Source organism: Phytophthora sojae, assembly GCF_000149755.1.
Source record: "Phytophthora sojae unplaced genomic scaffold PHYSOscaffold_3, whole genome shotgun sequence".
NCBI lineage: Eukaryota > Oomycota > Peronosporomycetes > Peronosporales > Peronosporaceae > Phytophthora > Phytophthora sojae.
Genome location: NW_009258117.1, coordinates 5,885,547 through 5,901,906, shown reverse-complemented (window position 1 = coordinate 5,901,906; position 16,360 = coordinate 5,885,547). Strand labels below are relative to the sequence as shown.

At 51.5% G+C, this 16,360-nt stretch overlaps 6 protein-coding genes across 6 annotated transcripts; 2 read left to right on the top strand and 4 right to left on the bottom strand.

The window, feature by feature from the left end:
* Positions 1-443: 443 nt before the first annotated feature.
* On the bottom strand, positions 444-791 carry PHYSODRAFT_285565 (hypothetical protein; the record flags this gene model as incomplete). Its single annotated transcript, XM_009525570.1, has 1 exon — positions 444-791. One exon carries the CDS (start codon positions 789-791, stop codon positions 444-446), a length of 348 nt encoding a protein of 115 aa, XP_009523865.1.
* Positions 792-5,095: 4,304 nt separating this feature from the next.
* Positions 5,096-5,584, top strand: PHYSODRAFT_489004 (hypothetical protein; the record flags this gene model as incomplete). Its single annotated transcript, XM_009525569.1, has 1 exon — positions 5,096-5,584. A coding segment is annotated over one exon (489 nt), but the record flags the coding sequence as incomplete, so codon positions are not given.
* A 491-nt stretch (positions 5,585-6,075) lies between these two features.
* On the bottom strand, positions 6,076-9,139 carry PHYSODRAFT_329172 (hypothetical protein; the record flags this gene model as incomplete). Its single annotated transcript, XM_009525568.1, has 6 exons — positions 6,076-6,241; positions 6,319-6,457; positions 6,561-6,756; positions 7,869-8,366; positions 8,451-8,979; positions 9,069-9,139. 6 exons carry the CDS (start codon positions 9,137-9,139, stop codon positions 6,076-6,078), a joined length of 1,599 nt encoding a protein of 532 aa, XP_009523863.1.
* Positions 9,140-9,228: 89 nt separating this feature from the next.
* On the bottom strand, positions 9,229-10,305 carry PHYSODRAFT_329171 (hypothetical protein; the record flags this gene model as incomplete). The annotated part of the gene is made up of 1 exon (XM_009525567.1): positions 9,229-10,305. The coding sequence occupies one exon, from the start codon at positions 10,303-10,305 to the stop codon at positions 9,229-9,231; it is 1,077 nt and encodes a 358-aa protein (XP_009523862.1).
* A 1,161-nt stretch (positions 10,306-11,466) lies between these two features.
* PHYSODRAFT_329170 (hypothetical protein) lies at positions 11,467-11,890 on the top strand (the record flags this gene model as incomplete). The annotated part of the gene is made up of 2 exons (XM_009525566.1): positions 11,467-11,628; positions 11,678-11,890. The coding sequence occupies 2 exons, from the start codon at positions 11,467-11,469 to the stop codon at positions 11,888-11,890; spliced, it is 375 nt and encodes a 124-aa protein (XP_009523861.1).
* Positions 11,891-12,530: 640 nt separating this feature from the next.
* PHYSODRAFT_255310 (pleiotropic drug resistance protein ABC superfamily) lies at positions 12,531-16,354 on the bottom strand (the record flags this gene model as incomplete). The annotated part of the gene is made up of 4 exons (XM_009525565.1): positions 12,531-12,900; positions 13,072-14,190; positions 14,326-15,835; positions 15,895-16,354. The coding sequence occupies 4 exons, from the start codon at positions 16,352-16,354 to the stop codon at positions 12,531-12,533; spliced, it is 3,459 nt and encodes a 1,152-aa protein (XP_009523860.1).
* Positions 16,355-16,360: the final 6 nt, after the last annotated feature.

The window sequence follows — 16,360 nt, the reverse complement described above, 5'->3', positions numbered from 1 at the left end:
AAGCTACTGCGGATCTGCCTGCTGAGCAAGAATAGGCAGCCCAAGGTTGTAGTCGATCATTATGATACTTATGTCCACAGTTCATTGAAAATGTTACTTACATCCAGGTATCAAATTTTCTAAAAAAAATCAAAAATATACCCCTGGTGATTTAAAGTGACGGCACAAAAGTGAGATTCTAACACTGTTAGGCTTCGAATTAGCTAAAACGGACAACATTGTCGGATTCGCTGACTAATTTTACACCAGTTCATCAAAATACAATTTCCCTTTCGGGGTTGAAGTCGGACATATATTTTTTGACGGTCTCGTTCTCGGTCGTTTCTTCATACCAGAAGCTCGGGAGGGGCTCAAACGAAAGAGAAGACATCCCGCTTACCAATTATGCACCTAAATCGCGATTCGTACTTAGGTTGATAAGTAACATTTTGTTTGCCGTCGTCTCAAATGTACTCGTCCGGGAAGTACATGCTTGCCTTCTTCGGGGCCCTGAACTTCAAAATCGCCTTGAACCACTTTTGTCCGACGTCCAAGTTGTCAGCCAGTCCTCGAACGCTCGCCAATCCCAGCTTCGTGGACACCGCGTCTGGATCCTTCGCGCTGCCGAAAGATCTTTCTTCTTCTTCGTCGGCTACGTTCCCAGACTTGTGAGACCTCAACAGTCGATGCGCCGACTGCTTCTCGTCTGCAGGGATGCTGACGGCTTGGCTGACTCCGTTGAGTGTGGCAGCAGCATTACCCACGAGGAGGATGGCAGCAGCCAGTAGCAGCACAAATCGTTGGGCAGCCATAGCTGTTTCCGGTGGATGTATTGGCGTCAGTACTTGTGCGCAGCTTGAAAACTGAGAGCTGAACTGGTGGACGACGGGTTCGTGAAACACTTACTGAACGGAACTTCTTACACGTGTCCTGGCTAAATGAAGATGCGGAGAACGCGCTCGACGAAACCCTATCTTGGGATGGACGAATCCGGTCAGAATGATCACTGCATTGTCTGCTGAGCGTGACTCGGTCCGCTGTGTACATGTACTGCACGACAAGCTTCCGTGTCACAGAAGTCTGCATCACTGTGTGTACCGTACCGCCAAAAGTTCAAAGTAACACAAATCGTGACCAAAAACTATTATGGGGAGTCGAACATTGCCAAAAACGTGCTCAAGTTTTGAGTTTGGCCGTGCTCACAATCTCGACAGCGTTTTGCTTAACTCTGAAACAAGCCACCTCCGGAGGTGGCTTATCTCTGAAATGAGCTGCTCATTTCAGAGACAAGCAATTCCTTTCTTTGTTCCCTCCTCTACAAATACCTCTAAATTATCCTATTGTACAATATCCTGTGATACACGTTCTAGCTATTCAATGCTGTTAGAAAGGGCTACATCAAATTACCTTGTTCTCAGTATCAACTTTGGTATCGCATGTCTCTTGAATAATCAGAATTCCCTAGAAAGTTTCACACCATCATTTGTTGAAGATACTGGTCGGGATCTGTAGTGGGACAGATGGCGGAAAAGTTCCCTCCACTCGACTAAGTCCGAAAAATGGAGGGATCGAGCCACTCCCCCCCTCGAAAATGGCTCATCTTTTCGACACTTTACTGCTCAGAATTCTGGCTCGGTTTTGCTCATTATTTTTGGCGTTTTTGAGATGTTCGACTCCCGCTATTAGAATATCAGATGTGAGAGTAGGACCCATATTTGGACCAAGTATTTTCAGAACGTGTGCTACGGCTTGTCCAAGTGGGTTCTGTAGTGATTAGTTTGCGGACCACCCGTTCATTTTGTTTTCGCACGAGATGAAGGCACAGCGTTGCCGCAATGTCACATAATTTCCCTATGCTATTGATGAGATGGTAGCATGCGAATAAGTGCGCAATGACCTCAATGATATGATTAGTTTAAAGCGCTATCCTAGATACCTGTCGTCTCCTGGACTAACGCCGCAATAGCGAGATTCGGGCGCCTTGGAGATGGCAATCCACCGCTCCCGCAGCACACGTATCCTGCCAAGCATTGATTGGCCAGGGCAGAAGGAAATCGCCTCGTCCTTGCTCATTGATTCCTAGCACAAATGTGCCAGCGCTGGAACACCAGATTTTAGTGTTCTGAAAAGTGGTGTTCTGGGAACAAAACGGTACATTGTACCGGTTTTTGTTAGCCAATCAAATGCCTCAGTAATTGGAGCTTAGCACATGTGCCAGCACTTGAACCAGGGCCTGAACAAGGGCCAGAGGCCCGGCGACCCCATCACAAGATAGCTCATCGCTAGGACACAACCTAACTTAGGTACGGTGTGATTCAGCTAACAGTGTAAATCGGCTATGGTCAGGCATCAACAAACTAGGATATTGTGCCTAATGCCCATTTGGACTTAAAATCGGCACTTTGGAAATCTTGAATTAGGCACCATACAAAGATCTATATATTAATATGGCAAGTGAAGCATATGATTTAGCGAATGTGTTCTACAAGTCGCTATCAACAGTGTTTGTGTTCCTGGCAAGAGATATATTCATGGGGCCGAGTGTGAATCGTTCTCACACCGGGACTAATTCACGGGTAGTCCCGACACTGCGTCGATCAAGAATTTCAGTCTGTGTGGTGGTGATGCCAGGTCCACCAAGCTAGAGAGCTCATAATATCTGATAAATTCCATGATGCGCAACAGAGCGCAGGTACAGTGTAGCTGATCCTTGCTCGTTCTGTGGTATCCTCAAGCCAATGTAAGGTAACGAAGATTTGATAATAAGTCGATTGCCAGGTTACATGTAGTTAGTTTATTATTTAAAAAAACTTACTTTGGTATATTGGTTTCCTGGTCGACCCAGCCCCATCTCATAATTTGGCAGGTACGGTTGCCGCGGAATGCGCTGTCATGTATGAAAGCTTCATTGGCGTGCCAAATGCACAGAGCAGAGGGAGATCGAGCTAATACGAATTATATTGGCGCGAAGCTTGAAGGCATAGTGACGAAAGTAACGGGAGGAGGGTGGTGGCAGTGGTTATTATAGCGACGACGGAATGAGTGGTTCTAGTAGTTCTAGCCCAGTTGCTACTGCGCTAGATAAGATAAAAGCACCGAGAAATACATCTACCAACGACATAACCATCAATGGACCACTATTTACTATAGAACCGAGCCTGAAGCCATTCTCTTAAACAAGGACATTTTGAAAACTCCATTTAGGTACTTTGGATTGTTTATGTACCAAGTGCCTAGCTTGTTGATGCCTGGCTATGGTACTGGCCACATGTAGTTAGGGCCCCTAGGGGGACCTTAGTAAATCCTGGGCTGCCTCGCTTGCCTTTCTGCGATTTTTCAGCAGACATATACTGTAGGAGCCTACAAATAAGCAAAAACGAATGCGTATGTTATTAATCCTATAAACGCAGGAAGCCCTCAAAAGGTTTGAATTTGCAGGCGGTTTCAAAAAGGAATGGACGATGGTAAGACCACGAGCACATGGTCTACTGTATAACTGCTCGATGTGTGGTGTCACCCATTTTTGCGTTATGAGCCGATCTAAGGAAAACCTTACCATACCATATGGTATGTAAGAAATGCTAAATTTCAGCTTCGCAGGGTGTGTCTGTCAGTCACACTGCGAAGTTCAATCTCAATGCAATGCCTTATTGTAGATACAGTATCCGTGGGAGCGTATGAAGGGCCGCTTTTCAATTATCCTGATAATTGTATGCAGACCTGATATCGACGCCACGCTCGTGAGCACAAAGCGAGCCACTCCCACTATAACTCACGTTTTGAATGTAGTCGTGGTGTGTGACACATCATGTATTGAGGCATTCGTTATGTGTCACACATCACTCGTCGTTTGGCTCAGATTAGGCGGGCCAATTTGGGCCATAATTGAGAGCTCATAGCTCCGCTTCTAGTGAAAAAAATGAAATCTGAAAGTGGGGGCGAAGAGGCCGTGATCTTGGCTCACAGCATACGTGAGCTTAGCGCTGGTTCCGATGTGACACGCACTAAAAAATGCGCGCGCAAATACCTCTTTCGGGGAGGACATCTTGGTTTTTGTATTGAACGGGTGGCTCGCTTTACCGTATGTATTTAGTTGTTGTGGGGTTTAGTTATACCGTATTTATTTAGTTATTGTGGGGGGTTAGTTATAATGGGGTTGCCAAAAAAGGAGCCATTTTGGAGACGGGCGAAGTCTTTATGAAGAAGTTTGTGTGGAGTGATTGATGATCGAGGTAGGAAAGTACTCATTCCCATTTTGTACCACCCCCATTACTATATAACTAAATATGGTAGGTATGCGGTGGCTCGTTTTATGCTTCCCACGGATATGCGGCACGAGAGAAGAATGGGCCGGACAACTCTCATAACGCGAAACCTGCTTGCCAAAATTGTGTGTCCGGGAGTTTCAACTCACTTCGCAATCCTTCACGTCGTGCACAAAAGCTGTGTATTTGGTCGGATGCAGGGCCGATACTCCTTATCTTGCTATAATGGGTCGCTCCTGAAACACCAAAATACCAAAGTATCATATCACCAGAGCCAGGGGGTTGAGCTTTTGGTACATATGTACCTTTGTATCCAGAAACCCATGGACCAAACAAAACAGAGGGTCAAATCAACTTCAAGTGGACTTTACCCGCAGAGTTCGTCTACACCGCAGCCTGTAAGCTTCACACGTCTAGCTGTGCCATGTCATTGCACTTTTATCGCCCCTCGCCATGCACCACGCAGCTCTACTCGCCTTCTGGTACCGTCGCAAGCAACGCCGACGCCGTGACCGTAAGCCACGCACAGCATTCCAACTTCGACTCGATGCCGAAGCGCGTCGTCGGCACGACCGACGCGTAACTCGACAAGCTCGTCTCGCCAACGATGTCCCCGTTCGTTGTCTTGTTCAACTCCGGCAGCAACTAATCCTTGATCACGTTAACGGGGTTCGACCATGCAACTTTTGCCTACCTGCTCATCCGATATGCTCCTCTCTACGACTCATACTCCCCATATTCAACTGACGGTTGCATCCGTCAACTTCAGCGCGAAGTCAACGTTGGCGGGAGACCACGCAGCATGACCGCAGCGATGAGTCTAGCTTTGGCATTGGCCTGGACCCGGACACTCTGAATACGTTTTGTGTATGCTTTTCGGCATCACAAACACGGTTTGCTCTCTTTTCCTACGATTCAGTAGAAGAAGAATTCTCCTAAAAGTACTAGCCAACGACGAGTATGCTGGTGTGCGGGTTCCAACGAGGAGTGAAGTAATCAGCTTTCAAAGTGTTATATCCACCAAGTACCCTGCACTTCCCGACGTTTTTGCCGTAGCCGACGGTCTCAAGCTGAATCTGGAAGAATCCAGCGATTCTGTGCCGCAAAATGCATTTTATAACGGTTGGACACATGGGCATTATGTCAGCAACGTGCTAGTGTTCGCACCAAATGGAGTCATCGTCATGTGTGCTATCAATGCTCCAGGGGCCATGCACGATTCCGAAATTGCAGAGTGGGGTGGTGTATACGCTAAACTTGAGGACGTTTTCGAAGCAACAGGAGCTCGTTGTGTGGTTGATTCGGGGTTTTCGAAAGGAGATTACCCGTTTCTGATTTAGTCTGCACAAGATCATCTTGCTAACAATCCATCCCCAGCGGAGCTTCGACGTCTCTAGCAAGCAACATCGCTCCGGCAATCTTCGGAATGGGGAATGCGAGCATTCCAAAGCTCGTTTCCAAGAATTAAGGACCAAATGCGTTTCGAGCAGGACGATGAGCGGAAGAAGATCATCTCAAGCCTCGTACTGTTGTACAATTTACGATCTCGCCTCGTTGGGATTAATCAGATCCTAAATACGTTCATGCCGCATCTAGGACCGGAAGCAAACCACTTACTTGATTAGAATTGTGCACTTCATTTGCTAAAAGTAAAAGAAGAAAGCTTTGGTTTTCATTAAAACAATTGCTTTATGAAAAAGTGAATTAAGTGTTCGGTAAATGTAAAGTGCTGCTGTGCGATCGCTCATTCAACTTGACTAATGAGCGTTTGGAGCGTTCGGAGTGCTCGTGTCCGACAACGAGTTTCTGTTGCTTCCGATGAGCAGCAGACTCAGTAGTTCTTGGTGGCGTCGGCGGTCCTCTTCTCGATCTTCCTGACGCTGAGGACGCTCCGCTTCTCGGTCTTCCTCACGTCGCGCTCGTTCTTCTTCTCGGCGAGCGCGTTCTTCGTGGCGTTCCTGCTCCCAACGTAGGCGCTGTTCGTCTGCGCGCTGCCGCTCTTGTTCAAGTGAAAGTCGCATCATCGACATGAAGCGAGCGTCCGCGTCATCGTCACTGCGTGCCCTTTGCCCACGCCTGTGGACCCTTCTGAGCGTTCAGCTGAGCCCTCAGCGTTTCCATCTCGCTAAGCAGCTGCCACATCGTGTCCGCACTAGTGATAGCGTTGTCATCATTGCCGTCCACCGTGGTGGGGGAGTTGACGGTTGCCTTGACTGTGTGGAGATGGAAGTAGGTCCGCTGGAATAGGGGTGGTGGCTACGAAATCTATTGCTGCCTCTGTCGCAGCATCTTCCCCGTCGCCCAAATCTGCTCGACGAGTCATCTCCAGGCGAATGCGCTTCACCTGCAAGACGTTCGCAGGAATCCTCGGGTCGCCCGTCGGGATGCGCTTGCGGTGGAGTTTGGCGAACTTCCGCTTGAGCGAGTCGGTGGTCCTATCGTCGCCCACGTAAGCAGCGTTATGGAAAGATGCAACGTAATCCCATTCATCACGTGACAGAGGTAGATGCATCTCAAGCAAGTCTAACAGATTGGCCGTTTCGGCATCCGAGAAACCAGCACCTCTTGCCCGTTGCTGGCGCTGTGGTTCTACATCGGCTGCTTGGCTGAGCTGGGTGAGAGAAGTCTCGAGTTGTTGCTGCATCGTAGTTAAGAGCTAGAGCGAAATTGTAGAATAAAGCATCTTCTAGCGCAGCGGCAGCAACAATATATCTTTAGCTCAACGTGCCTCCTGTTCTGAGGCGGGCCGTACCAAATACACTTCAAGCTCGCACGTTGATGAACCTCGGACAAATATAGTCATTTGGGTCGAGGTACCCCAAAAAAGGGCCATGTACGGCCGTTTTTTTTTCTTCAGAGCTGGACCAGATTTGAGGAATTGAGGTTTCGGGAGCGACCCAATATCTACCGGCAGTGTTCGCACAAACACTATTGTCCCGGCCAGAATTGAAGGGCCCGGAAATTGTAACACCTCCATATTTTTAGCAATTGCGAGGGATCGCCTGCTCCGTTTGAAGCGAAATCTCTCTCTTGCCACGATTTTGGTGCAGTCTAGCGCCGGCAGCAGCAAGATGCATCCCACCTATTGCCGGACCGCCCCAGGAGCGACGGCAGCGGAAGCCGACGTTCCCCCGACGTATATGAGTTCTCCACAGGTGTTTTCGTTAGATCAGATAGCATGGGGCTGCTGGGGTCGAGTGGATCGACCACCCCAGGGTCAATCTGAGACGACGGCAAACAAAATGTTACTTATCAACCTAAGTACGAATCGCGATTTAGGCGCATAATTGGTAAGCGGGATGTCTTCTCTTTCGTTTGAGCCCCTCCCGAGCTTCTGGTATGAAGAAACGACCGAGAACGAGACCGTCAAAAAATATATGTCCGACTTCAACCCCGAAAGGGAAATTGTATTTTGATGAACTGGTGTAAAATTAGTCAGCGAATCCGACAATGTTGTCCGTTTTAGCTAATTCGAAGCCTAACAGTGTTAGAATCTCACTTTTGTGCCGTCACTTTAAATCACCAGGGGTATATTTTTGATTTTTTTTAGAAAATTTGATACCTGGATGTAAGTAACATTTTGAATGAACTGTGGACATAAGTATCATAATGATCGACTACAACCTTGGGCTGCCTATTCTTGCTCAGCAGGCAGATCCGCAGTAGCTTTGTGCTTCTGTTCTTTTGCGTCTTCTTTGCTGCAGTAGCCCTCTTCTTTGCTGGGTTCTTTTTCGTCGCAACAGCCTCCGTGATACCACGCTGGTCTTGGTTAGCCTTAGCCGCTACGGCCATTGCCGCGCGATGCTCACGTCGTGCTTGTTTCCGTGACTTGGCATCTTCTCCTTCCTGCTCGCTAGGCTTGGCGTAGAGGGGATCGCTCTGAAATTCAGCAGGAACGTAGGGCCTGATGTTGTGGTACATCTGCGCAATTTTCTCGGTGTTGCGGACAGGAGGGGACAGCGTCTCGATATGGTCCGTCATCATCCGCTGCACCTTCCCCTTCGTGGTGAAGATCCCGTCAATTTGACGGCTCAAACTAATCTCTACAGGTTCGCTCTCGGGGCCTTTCTTGCAGACAACGACGCCCGGCTGCGATGCGTCCATCGTGAAAATCTGGAACTTCTGGATGCCGTCAAGTCGTTTGTACAATTAGGTGAGAATAGGTTTGTAGGACTTGAACGCTGAGCTTCCGCGAGGCAGATGCACCGTGATTGAGCTCTTGGACGCCGAACTAACACCCTCTACGAGATGGTCCATCGTCCAACAATCCACTTTGGCCACGTGCTTGCGGATGTGGCCGAAACCACGGTCACAGGAGTTCTTCGTGTGCCCTTTGACGAAGAACTTGTAGTCCACGTACTGTAGAGCTCCCATGTGTACTTGCGCCAATAGAAACTTGATCACGTAGCTGTTTTTGTTCTGCCCTGAGCAGTTGTCGGCGTACACGGTCAGCCGAGTCTTCCCCGCCGGTATGATCTTGGTGCTGATGAAATGAGCCAGCATGGAGTTAATCTGGTCGCTCCCTTTACCGTTCGAAGTCTCGTTGTACAGATAGTTGGTTTGGATTCCTTCGTTCTCGTAAAAGATACCGAAGCCGCTCACAGAGACCAGCGAACAAAAGTACCACTGTGAGAGGGTGTTGGACACGCTCGGAAGTGTCAAGTTCTGGGGAAAATCCATCACGATGACAGCGTGGTTGACATCGGTAGAAGTCTTGTCCGTCTTGTACTCCCGCCTGTCAGCCATCAAACAAAATGTTACTAACATCCAGGTAAATCTGCCGAGTAAATCAAAATGTTTCTTATGTCCGTATACAAAACTTACCGCATTCGACGCGCAGATTCTGTGTGCCGCCCCAGCGCCTCCGTCTTGTCACTGGTTACGCCGCCGCGCATTCCAGCGTGGTAAATGGAGCAGACGTCGCACACGTTACTACGTGGCGACCGAATTCGAATGGTTGGACAGTGAAGCGTCAAAAGCTTCCTCATTGTCGACCGAGCGGTTCACGGACGCGCAAGCCCGCCTCAACAAACTTGTGCATTTCGTCGTAGATGGTATCCCAGGTGAAGTGCGCTGGTAGTAACGTGTACATCTCGCTGCTGTAGTATTTCTGCGTAGTTCCGTCTTTCTTCTTCTGCATCCGCACTCGAACCGGCACAACCTCGCCGACCTCCTCGGCAAACGTCTGGAACCATTTCACCAGCCAAACAACGTTCACTTGAGCTGCATGCGTGTTGAGCCGGTTACCATGCGTCTTGATCGACATGTTACCGTCTCGGATGCGCATCTTGTAGCGCTGCAAGGTAATGGGGACTACTCCATAGCAGAGCGCGAAAGTGGGTCGGCACACATGACCTACGTAGGGGAGGATGTACGGAAACTTCTCACGGTCACCCCGTCCTCTCTTACGCTCAACCGTGGGGGTCTGCATCAACACAGCCAGGAGCGTGTACAAGCTCGTGGTGCGCTCTTGCTTCGTCATCTGGTCCAGCGAACACAGCAAGAACTCCAACTCACGAGCCTTGCCCTTGACGCACTCGTTCTCACACGCGTCCGCATGAATCACCTCAGTCACACGGGCTCGAGGACTCGCGTCATTCAAAAAGATACTAATATCCTCTTCATCTTCGGCTTCACTGCTCGCGCTCTCTGCTGTGAGCGGTTCCTCGTCGTCGCTGCTGTCCTCGTTCACCTCACTCTCACTGGTAGCAGTGGGATCGACACCACAGACAGAATCGTCGGCAGAATCAGGCTCTTCGTCTGCTTCGCGACGCCGAGCAGCAAGGGGTGCCGTGGCCGACAGAGTCAGCGCCGTGGAGGGGGACGTTGTGGCCGGCGGAGTCAGCGCCTGGGAGGGCGATGTCGTGGCTGGCGGACCCGACGTCGCGGCTGGCGGACCCGACGTCGCGGCTGGCGGACTCGGAGCCGTGGCTGGCGGGCTTGGCGCCGAGGTGGCCGGTGGCGAGGCTGAGAGAGGCAACGCTGGAGGTTGCGCAGGCTGTGCAGTTGGCGCTGCAGCGCGCGAGGTCGGTGCTGTCGGCGTCGTGGGTGGTGTCTGCATGGCTGTAGGTAGTGGTCCGAGTGGCTTTTCGAAATGGTATCCGTGCCGATACACCCCCTTCAAATTTTTGAAAATCAAAACTCCTCGTTTTCTCACGACTTCGTTTAGTTACGATTTTGAACCTGGCCTCTTTTAAGGCGATTATCTCGATAACTCTAAATGGTGGATAGGTAACATTTTTGTTGCCGTTGTCTCATCTGACCCCCACCGACCCCGTAGCAGTGAGCCCTCGCATCGAAAGCATGTGACAACTTGCCGCAGGACGCTGCTGGGCACCTATAACATTTATATATGCATGGGCACACTATGCAGTTGAGCAATAAGCTAAATTAGCAAGACGACCACGCATGAGGCATGTTACTGCTGTCGAACTACAAAGGGGGTCTCAGTTCTTTCCGTCTCTGATTGGGAGAAATTTGGAGGGTTTTCTGAGAGCGCTATCTTGCTGCTGCCAGAACAGAGACCCACTATTGCTAGCAGTAGCGTTTGCAAACTGTTTGTTAGTGAGCTGTGAATCTGGCTAATATGGCTGCGAAGTTAGCTGAGATTTAGTCATGCATTTTGAGGCTCGTTTAGCTGCCGAAAGCTGACTGGTACAAGAAGTTTTTCTTCTCTTACACCAATAAAGACATTCTTATACGAATTACTCTGGCAACATCGCGGTGCGTATACGCAGACTATGGATTCGACAACCGGTACCAATTCTCTTGAGGAGCCACTAATTTGAACGCGGGTAATAGAACGCAAACTTACAAACGCGTTTGCAAACAGCACTTACAGTGAGTTAGTGTATTCTGAAATTCACTAACATGTTTGCGGAGTACACTACTCCTATGCCAGCCTTTGCGGAGCCCTAGTCTTATATTTTCGTTCTAGCTAAACCGAGGTGGTCCATCACGACACAGTTTTCCCCACGAAGTTGATTGTTAGAAATGTGCAGCCAAATGATTACAACAACAGTAGGATCTACAAGTCCCACGGGTAATCGTTTGCCCTGTAATCGAAAATCATACAGAGCAAGTATAATCCTGGCTGTAAGTATGGTACAAACGCATGTCCGCGACAGAATTCGTAGTTTCAGCTCACAAACCGCAATCTGACAATCGACTTCTAGCCCGCAATCAATAAAGCAGAACACTATCAACAACTGACGACGGAATCATGCGCTCATACCTCACTCTTTTGATGGCGATGGTCGTATTTTCGCTGTGCGATACCAGCGATTCGGGCTGCGCTAGTGCCAAGCGAGTCAGTGTCAACCTGGATCCTGTGGTGGCGGAGAAGAATTGGGGCAACCGTCGATTTTGGAAGGGTGGCAAGTCGGTGTCAGAGTCTGAAGAAGAAGAGAGGGGTTCGTTCCATCATCACCAAGCTGCGGGATTTTATGAAGAAGGGCCGCGTTAACAGCAAGCAGCTCGAGTTGGTGAAGACCAACCCAAGTGCGGTGAAGCAGTTCGAAGGGATCAAGAAGAATCCGTCCTTCAGCAGCATCAAGTCCTCTGTCGAGATCTCAAGGCCCAAGCCTGTCATTCGTCAAGAAATCTACCATGGAAAAATTGAAGACCATCGAGAAAGAGAACCTTGAGGTCAAACAATCCCGGAATCTGATGAAGAGCAACCCAGACTACATCACGACCTTTTGAGCTACGTACGGTGTCCGCGTTTTCGATCCCTACCCTAAGAGCAACTTGGGCATCTTTTTAACCCTGCTCCTTGTATTCGGCTCCATATTCGGAATTGTTGGGCTTATGGTTGCACTAAACAAGCCGAAGTAGTAGGCGGAGAGGCTGCAGATGGTGGTTTTTGGCCACCCTTCTCTTTTGTTCAAGGTTCTCGTAGAAGACTTCCAAACACTAGAATCAAAAGTAATGTAGTAAGTGTCTTCACGACGATTTCATCGAAATTTCACGAAATTCAACCTCTCAGATACTTAGTAAGTTTTATCTCGTTTGGTGGTTGACGAACCTCAGTGCGAGAAGCGATACAACTCGCAGACACGCGATCCACAGCATAACAATGCCAAAGTTGGACCAGATCTCGTCGCGTCTCGCAGAGAAAATCTCATCGAGGTATTCGGCCACCGTGATGTCGTTTCCGAGCGTAGGGGGAGCGCCAGTCATCTGTTGACAGCCAAGTTCACCCTGATCACCTCCACTGGGGCAGTCTCGAAACACGATGGCAATGAGACTCGCGAACGTGTACTTGTGTGGCGTGAGGTGGTAGAGTCATCGATAGTCCTGGGGGATGGAGGCAACCGGGGGGTTGAAGCCCGTGAACGTGATCCAGACGTAGTTGACGAGGATGACGAACACCGACGCCACCTCCAGGTTGGGCGCCAAGTAGGCCAGCAATTGGCCGAAGTACGCTTGCAGCACCACAAGCCCCGTCAGATTCAACCAGTACGCGAAGAACTGCGTGTCACCGGTGAAGCCGACCATCGGGTAGTAGATGACCATGAAGAGCAGCGACTCGAAGAAGCAGTACGGGATCTCGACGAGTGTGGCGCCGACGAAGTACCAGAACGCATTGTATGATTCGCACGACCGCTCGCGGTAGAATGAGGCGCGTTCTTGGATGGATATGGGCACGACGCTGCTGAAGACGATGAAGGTCATGTACGACTGCGTCATGAACACCATGCCCAGACCCGAGTTGATGCCCTGGTACGACGAATACTCCGCCCCCACGTAGGCAATTCCAAACACCAGCCCCAACACGATTGAGACGAGGAACCGCGTCAAATTGTACGACGCAGACCTTCAGTACAGGTCGAAGAAGCGCTTGATCAGGAACTTGGCCTGCGTCAGGTTGCCGGCTGCGCGTTTCTTGCCAAATACGAGTGCTGGTACATTCGGCGAAGGTCGAGTCACTCCCTCACGCTTCAAGTTCGCTTCGAGTTGCTGAGCTTGGACACTTGACTTGAAAATGTGTACGAAGTCGGTCTTGTTGCCGTTGTCGTTGCCTACTCCTGCGCCGATGACCTCCAACATCCACGTCGCTGGGTTGTAGTCTTTCTCCAGCTTCGCCACACCGTCGATGGACTCGAAGTACTCGACCAGCTTGGTCGCCTTCGCACCGAGATCCCCAAAGAAGACCATCTCTCCACCGCGCTTTAGCAGCAACAGACTATCAAACACTTCGAACATCACAGCCGACGGCTGGTGGATCGTGCACACAACGGTGCGCCCCGTGTCCGCCACCTTGCGCACGCCGTCCATGATGAGCTTGGCCGATCGAGCGTCTAAGCCGCTCGTGGGCTCGTCCAGGAACAGCACGCTGGGCTGCGCCGCCAGCTCCACGCCGATGGTCAGGCGCTTCATCTGCTCCGTGGAGCTGCCGCGGATGATCTGGTCGGCGATCGGGTGCAAGTCCAGCAGCTCGAGGCACTCGTTCACCGAGTCGTACTTCTGGCTGTCAGGAACGTCGGCACCTTGGCGCAGGAAGGCACTAAACATCAGCGCCTCACGGAACGTTGACGCGTCGGAGTGGATGTCCATCTGCTCGCAGTAGCCCGTGGCTCGACGAATAGCGAGATCCGTGGCAGGATACCCATTCAGCATGATGTCGCCTCGGATTGTCCCCCCAGTCTTCCGTCCAGCGATGACTTCCATGAGCGTCATCTTTCCAGCGCCGGAAGACCCCATCAGCGCAGTGATCGTGCCTGGTAGGGCAAACCCACTCACACCATTGAGCAGATCAATGCTAGACTTGGCGTTCGTCGGATCCGGCACGGAGTACCACAAGTCGTTGAAGGCCAGCGTCACAGGAACGAAGTTCTTCTCGGTAGAGCGCGTCACGGACAGGATCACATCTTGCTCGTTGTTCAGCGCATTAGTCGCAGCCTTGGGCGTAGTTACGAGAGCGTAGTTATCTCTCAGAGACACCCTGTGCTTGTCCTCCTTATCCCCTTCCGCGTCGAGGGAGATATTCTCCGGCGTCTCGAAGCGCCAGTACTCCAGCACCAAGCACGAGAGTGCCATGAACACGACGTAGGCAGCAGCTAGGAAGCCAAATCCTTACCACAGCCAGTACTTCTCGCTGGGCACGCCGTAGACGCTGAGCATGTACTCGCCCATCTGCATGCCGTACTCCGCGCAGTAGTCCACTCCAACGTACACGCACGTGTCGAAGCGCGAGTCCCGGTATTGGTTCACCGCGACGGCGTGGATCCCCCATGCGTGCGGACTGATGTAGTAGATCCACGACAAATACACGGGGATCGACTCCTTAGTGATGAGAAACCCGGAGAAGGTCGCGAGGAAGAGCAACGACAGCAGCGAGATCGGGTTCGCCACGTTGATGTTGGGACACACGGACGCGATGAAGAAGAACCACGCGGCGTACGCCATGTTGACGAGGAACAGCACGACTTGGTACAGGACGAAGCTCTGAGCACTGGCCACGAACCCGCACATCCAGTAGACGATCGACCCGAAGAGCAGCGTCTCCATCAGCACCACGGGGATCTGCTTGGCCGAGCTCGCGATCACAAAAGACGAAGTCCGGTAGAAGTTGGCGCCGCGTTGCTTGTAGATGACGTCGCGCGTTGCGAGGATGGTCGGGATCATGGCCGACTTGGCCACTGACAGCGTGTCAACGGCCGAGTACGCCAGGCCCATGACCACCTGGGAATTCACCTCGTCGAACTGGTAGAACGCCGTGCCGTACAGCAGCCCGAGGACCAAAGCCATGAATGCCCGGCTCTTGACTGCTGCCGAGTCTTGGGCGAGCACCTTCAGCTCCCGAGCTACGATTGTAGCAGTGCCGGTGAAGAAACCCTGCTGGAACTGCGGAGTGGAATCGATGTAGGTCTTGCCGTCTTCCAGGAGCTCTTGGTCTACTGGAGAGTGGAGATGGTTCATCATACGCTTGTGGGTGTCCGACGTCTCGAACTCATCCGCGAACTGGGCCGCCGTCCTCGGGATAGGGCCCACTTCATACTGACGCTGCTTGTCGGTGCCTAGATCCAGCAAGAAGTCGGCTACGTCGCGGCTCGGAGGACACTTGAAGCCCACGTCTTCAAAGTAATTCTGTGCCTCCGAGCGAGGTCCATGGTACATGACGTAGCCATCGTTCAAGAGCAGCACGTCGTCGAAGAGCTCAAAGACCTCGGGCGACGGCTGCAGCAGTGAGATCACCACGGTCTTACCGAAGGCTTTAGCCAGGCTGCGCTGCGTCGAGATGATGTCGAACGTTGCGGCGCTGTCGAGTCCCGTGCTGATCTCGTTCATCAACAATACAAACTTGTTGCCGAACGCCATCTCGCCCGTCGTCACGCGCTTGCGCTCGCCGCCCGACACGCCGCGCAGCATCGCGTCCCCCACGATAGTGTTCTGGCAGTTCTCGAGGCCCAATAGACGGATGATAACGTCAGGGTGGTGCTTGTACAGCGCTCGGGCTGCCTCCAGGGCGGCTTGGTTCTCCTCAGGACTGCCGTGGACAAGACGCTGCTGGTCGCGCTTGGACAACCCTCCGCCGTTGCAGCCGTGCGCGAACTCGAGCGTCTCTTGACCGTCAAAGTCGGTAGATGCTTGTCGTTTTGAGGCACGTACGTCACCAGTTGAGGGGGTTTCTTCATCAAAGTCTCACGGGATGAACCATTGAACGCCACGTCACCCTCGATGGAAACGTTCCTGGAGGTGGGGAACCTCCCACTAAGGAGCTTCATGAGCGAAGACTTGCCGGACCCAGGCTGGCCGAGCACCAGCGTCATAGTTCCAGGCTTGAACACGCCGCTCACATTGCGCAGGATGCTCTTCTGGACCACGTGCCGCTTGCCTCCGACACTGCGCGCGCTTTGCTTGATCACGTTGGCGATTGTAGGCAGCTCCGCTTCCACTTGGGCCGCGTCCTTCACGACGATGTTGGCCGAGATGGACACGTCCTTATACCGGACCTCCACTTGAGGGAGACGTCGCCCAAGCGCTGCTTGCATCCGTGAAGCCACGTGATCGTGCAGTGCCAAGGCCCCCGACGCCATGAGAGTCGCGCCATTGTCGTACAGGATTTCTTGTTGTTCGCTTCCAGTGCTGGGGGTTGAGGAGACCATCTTAAA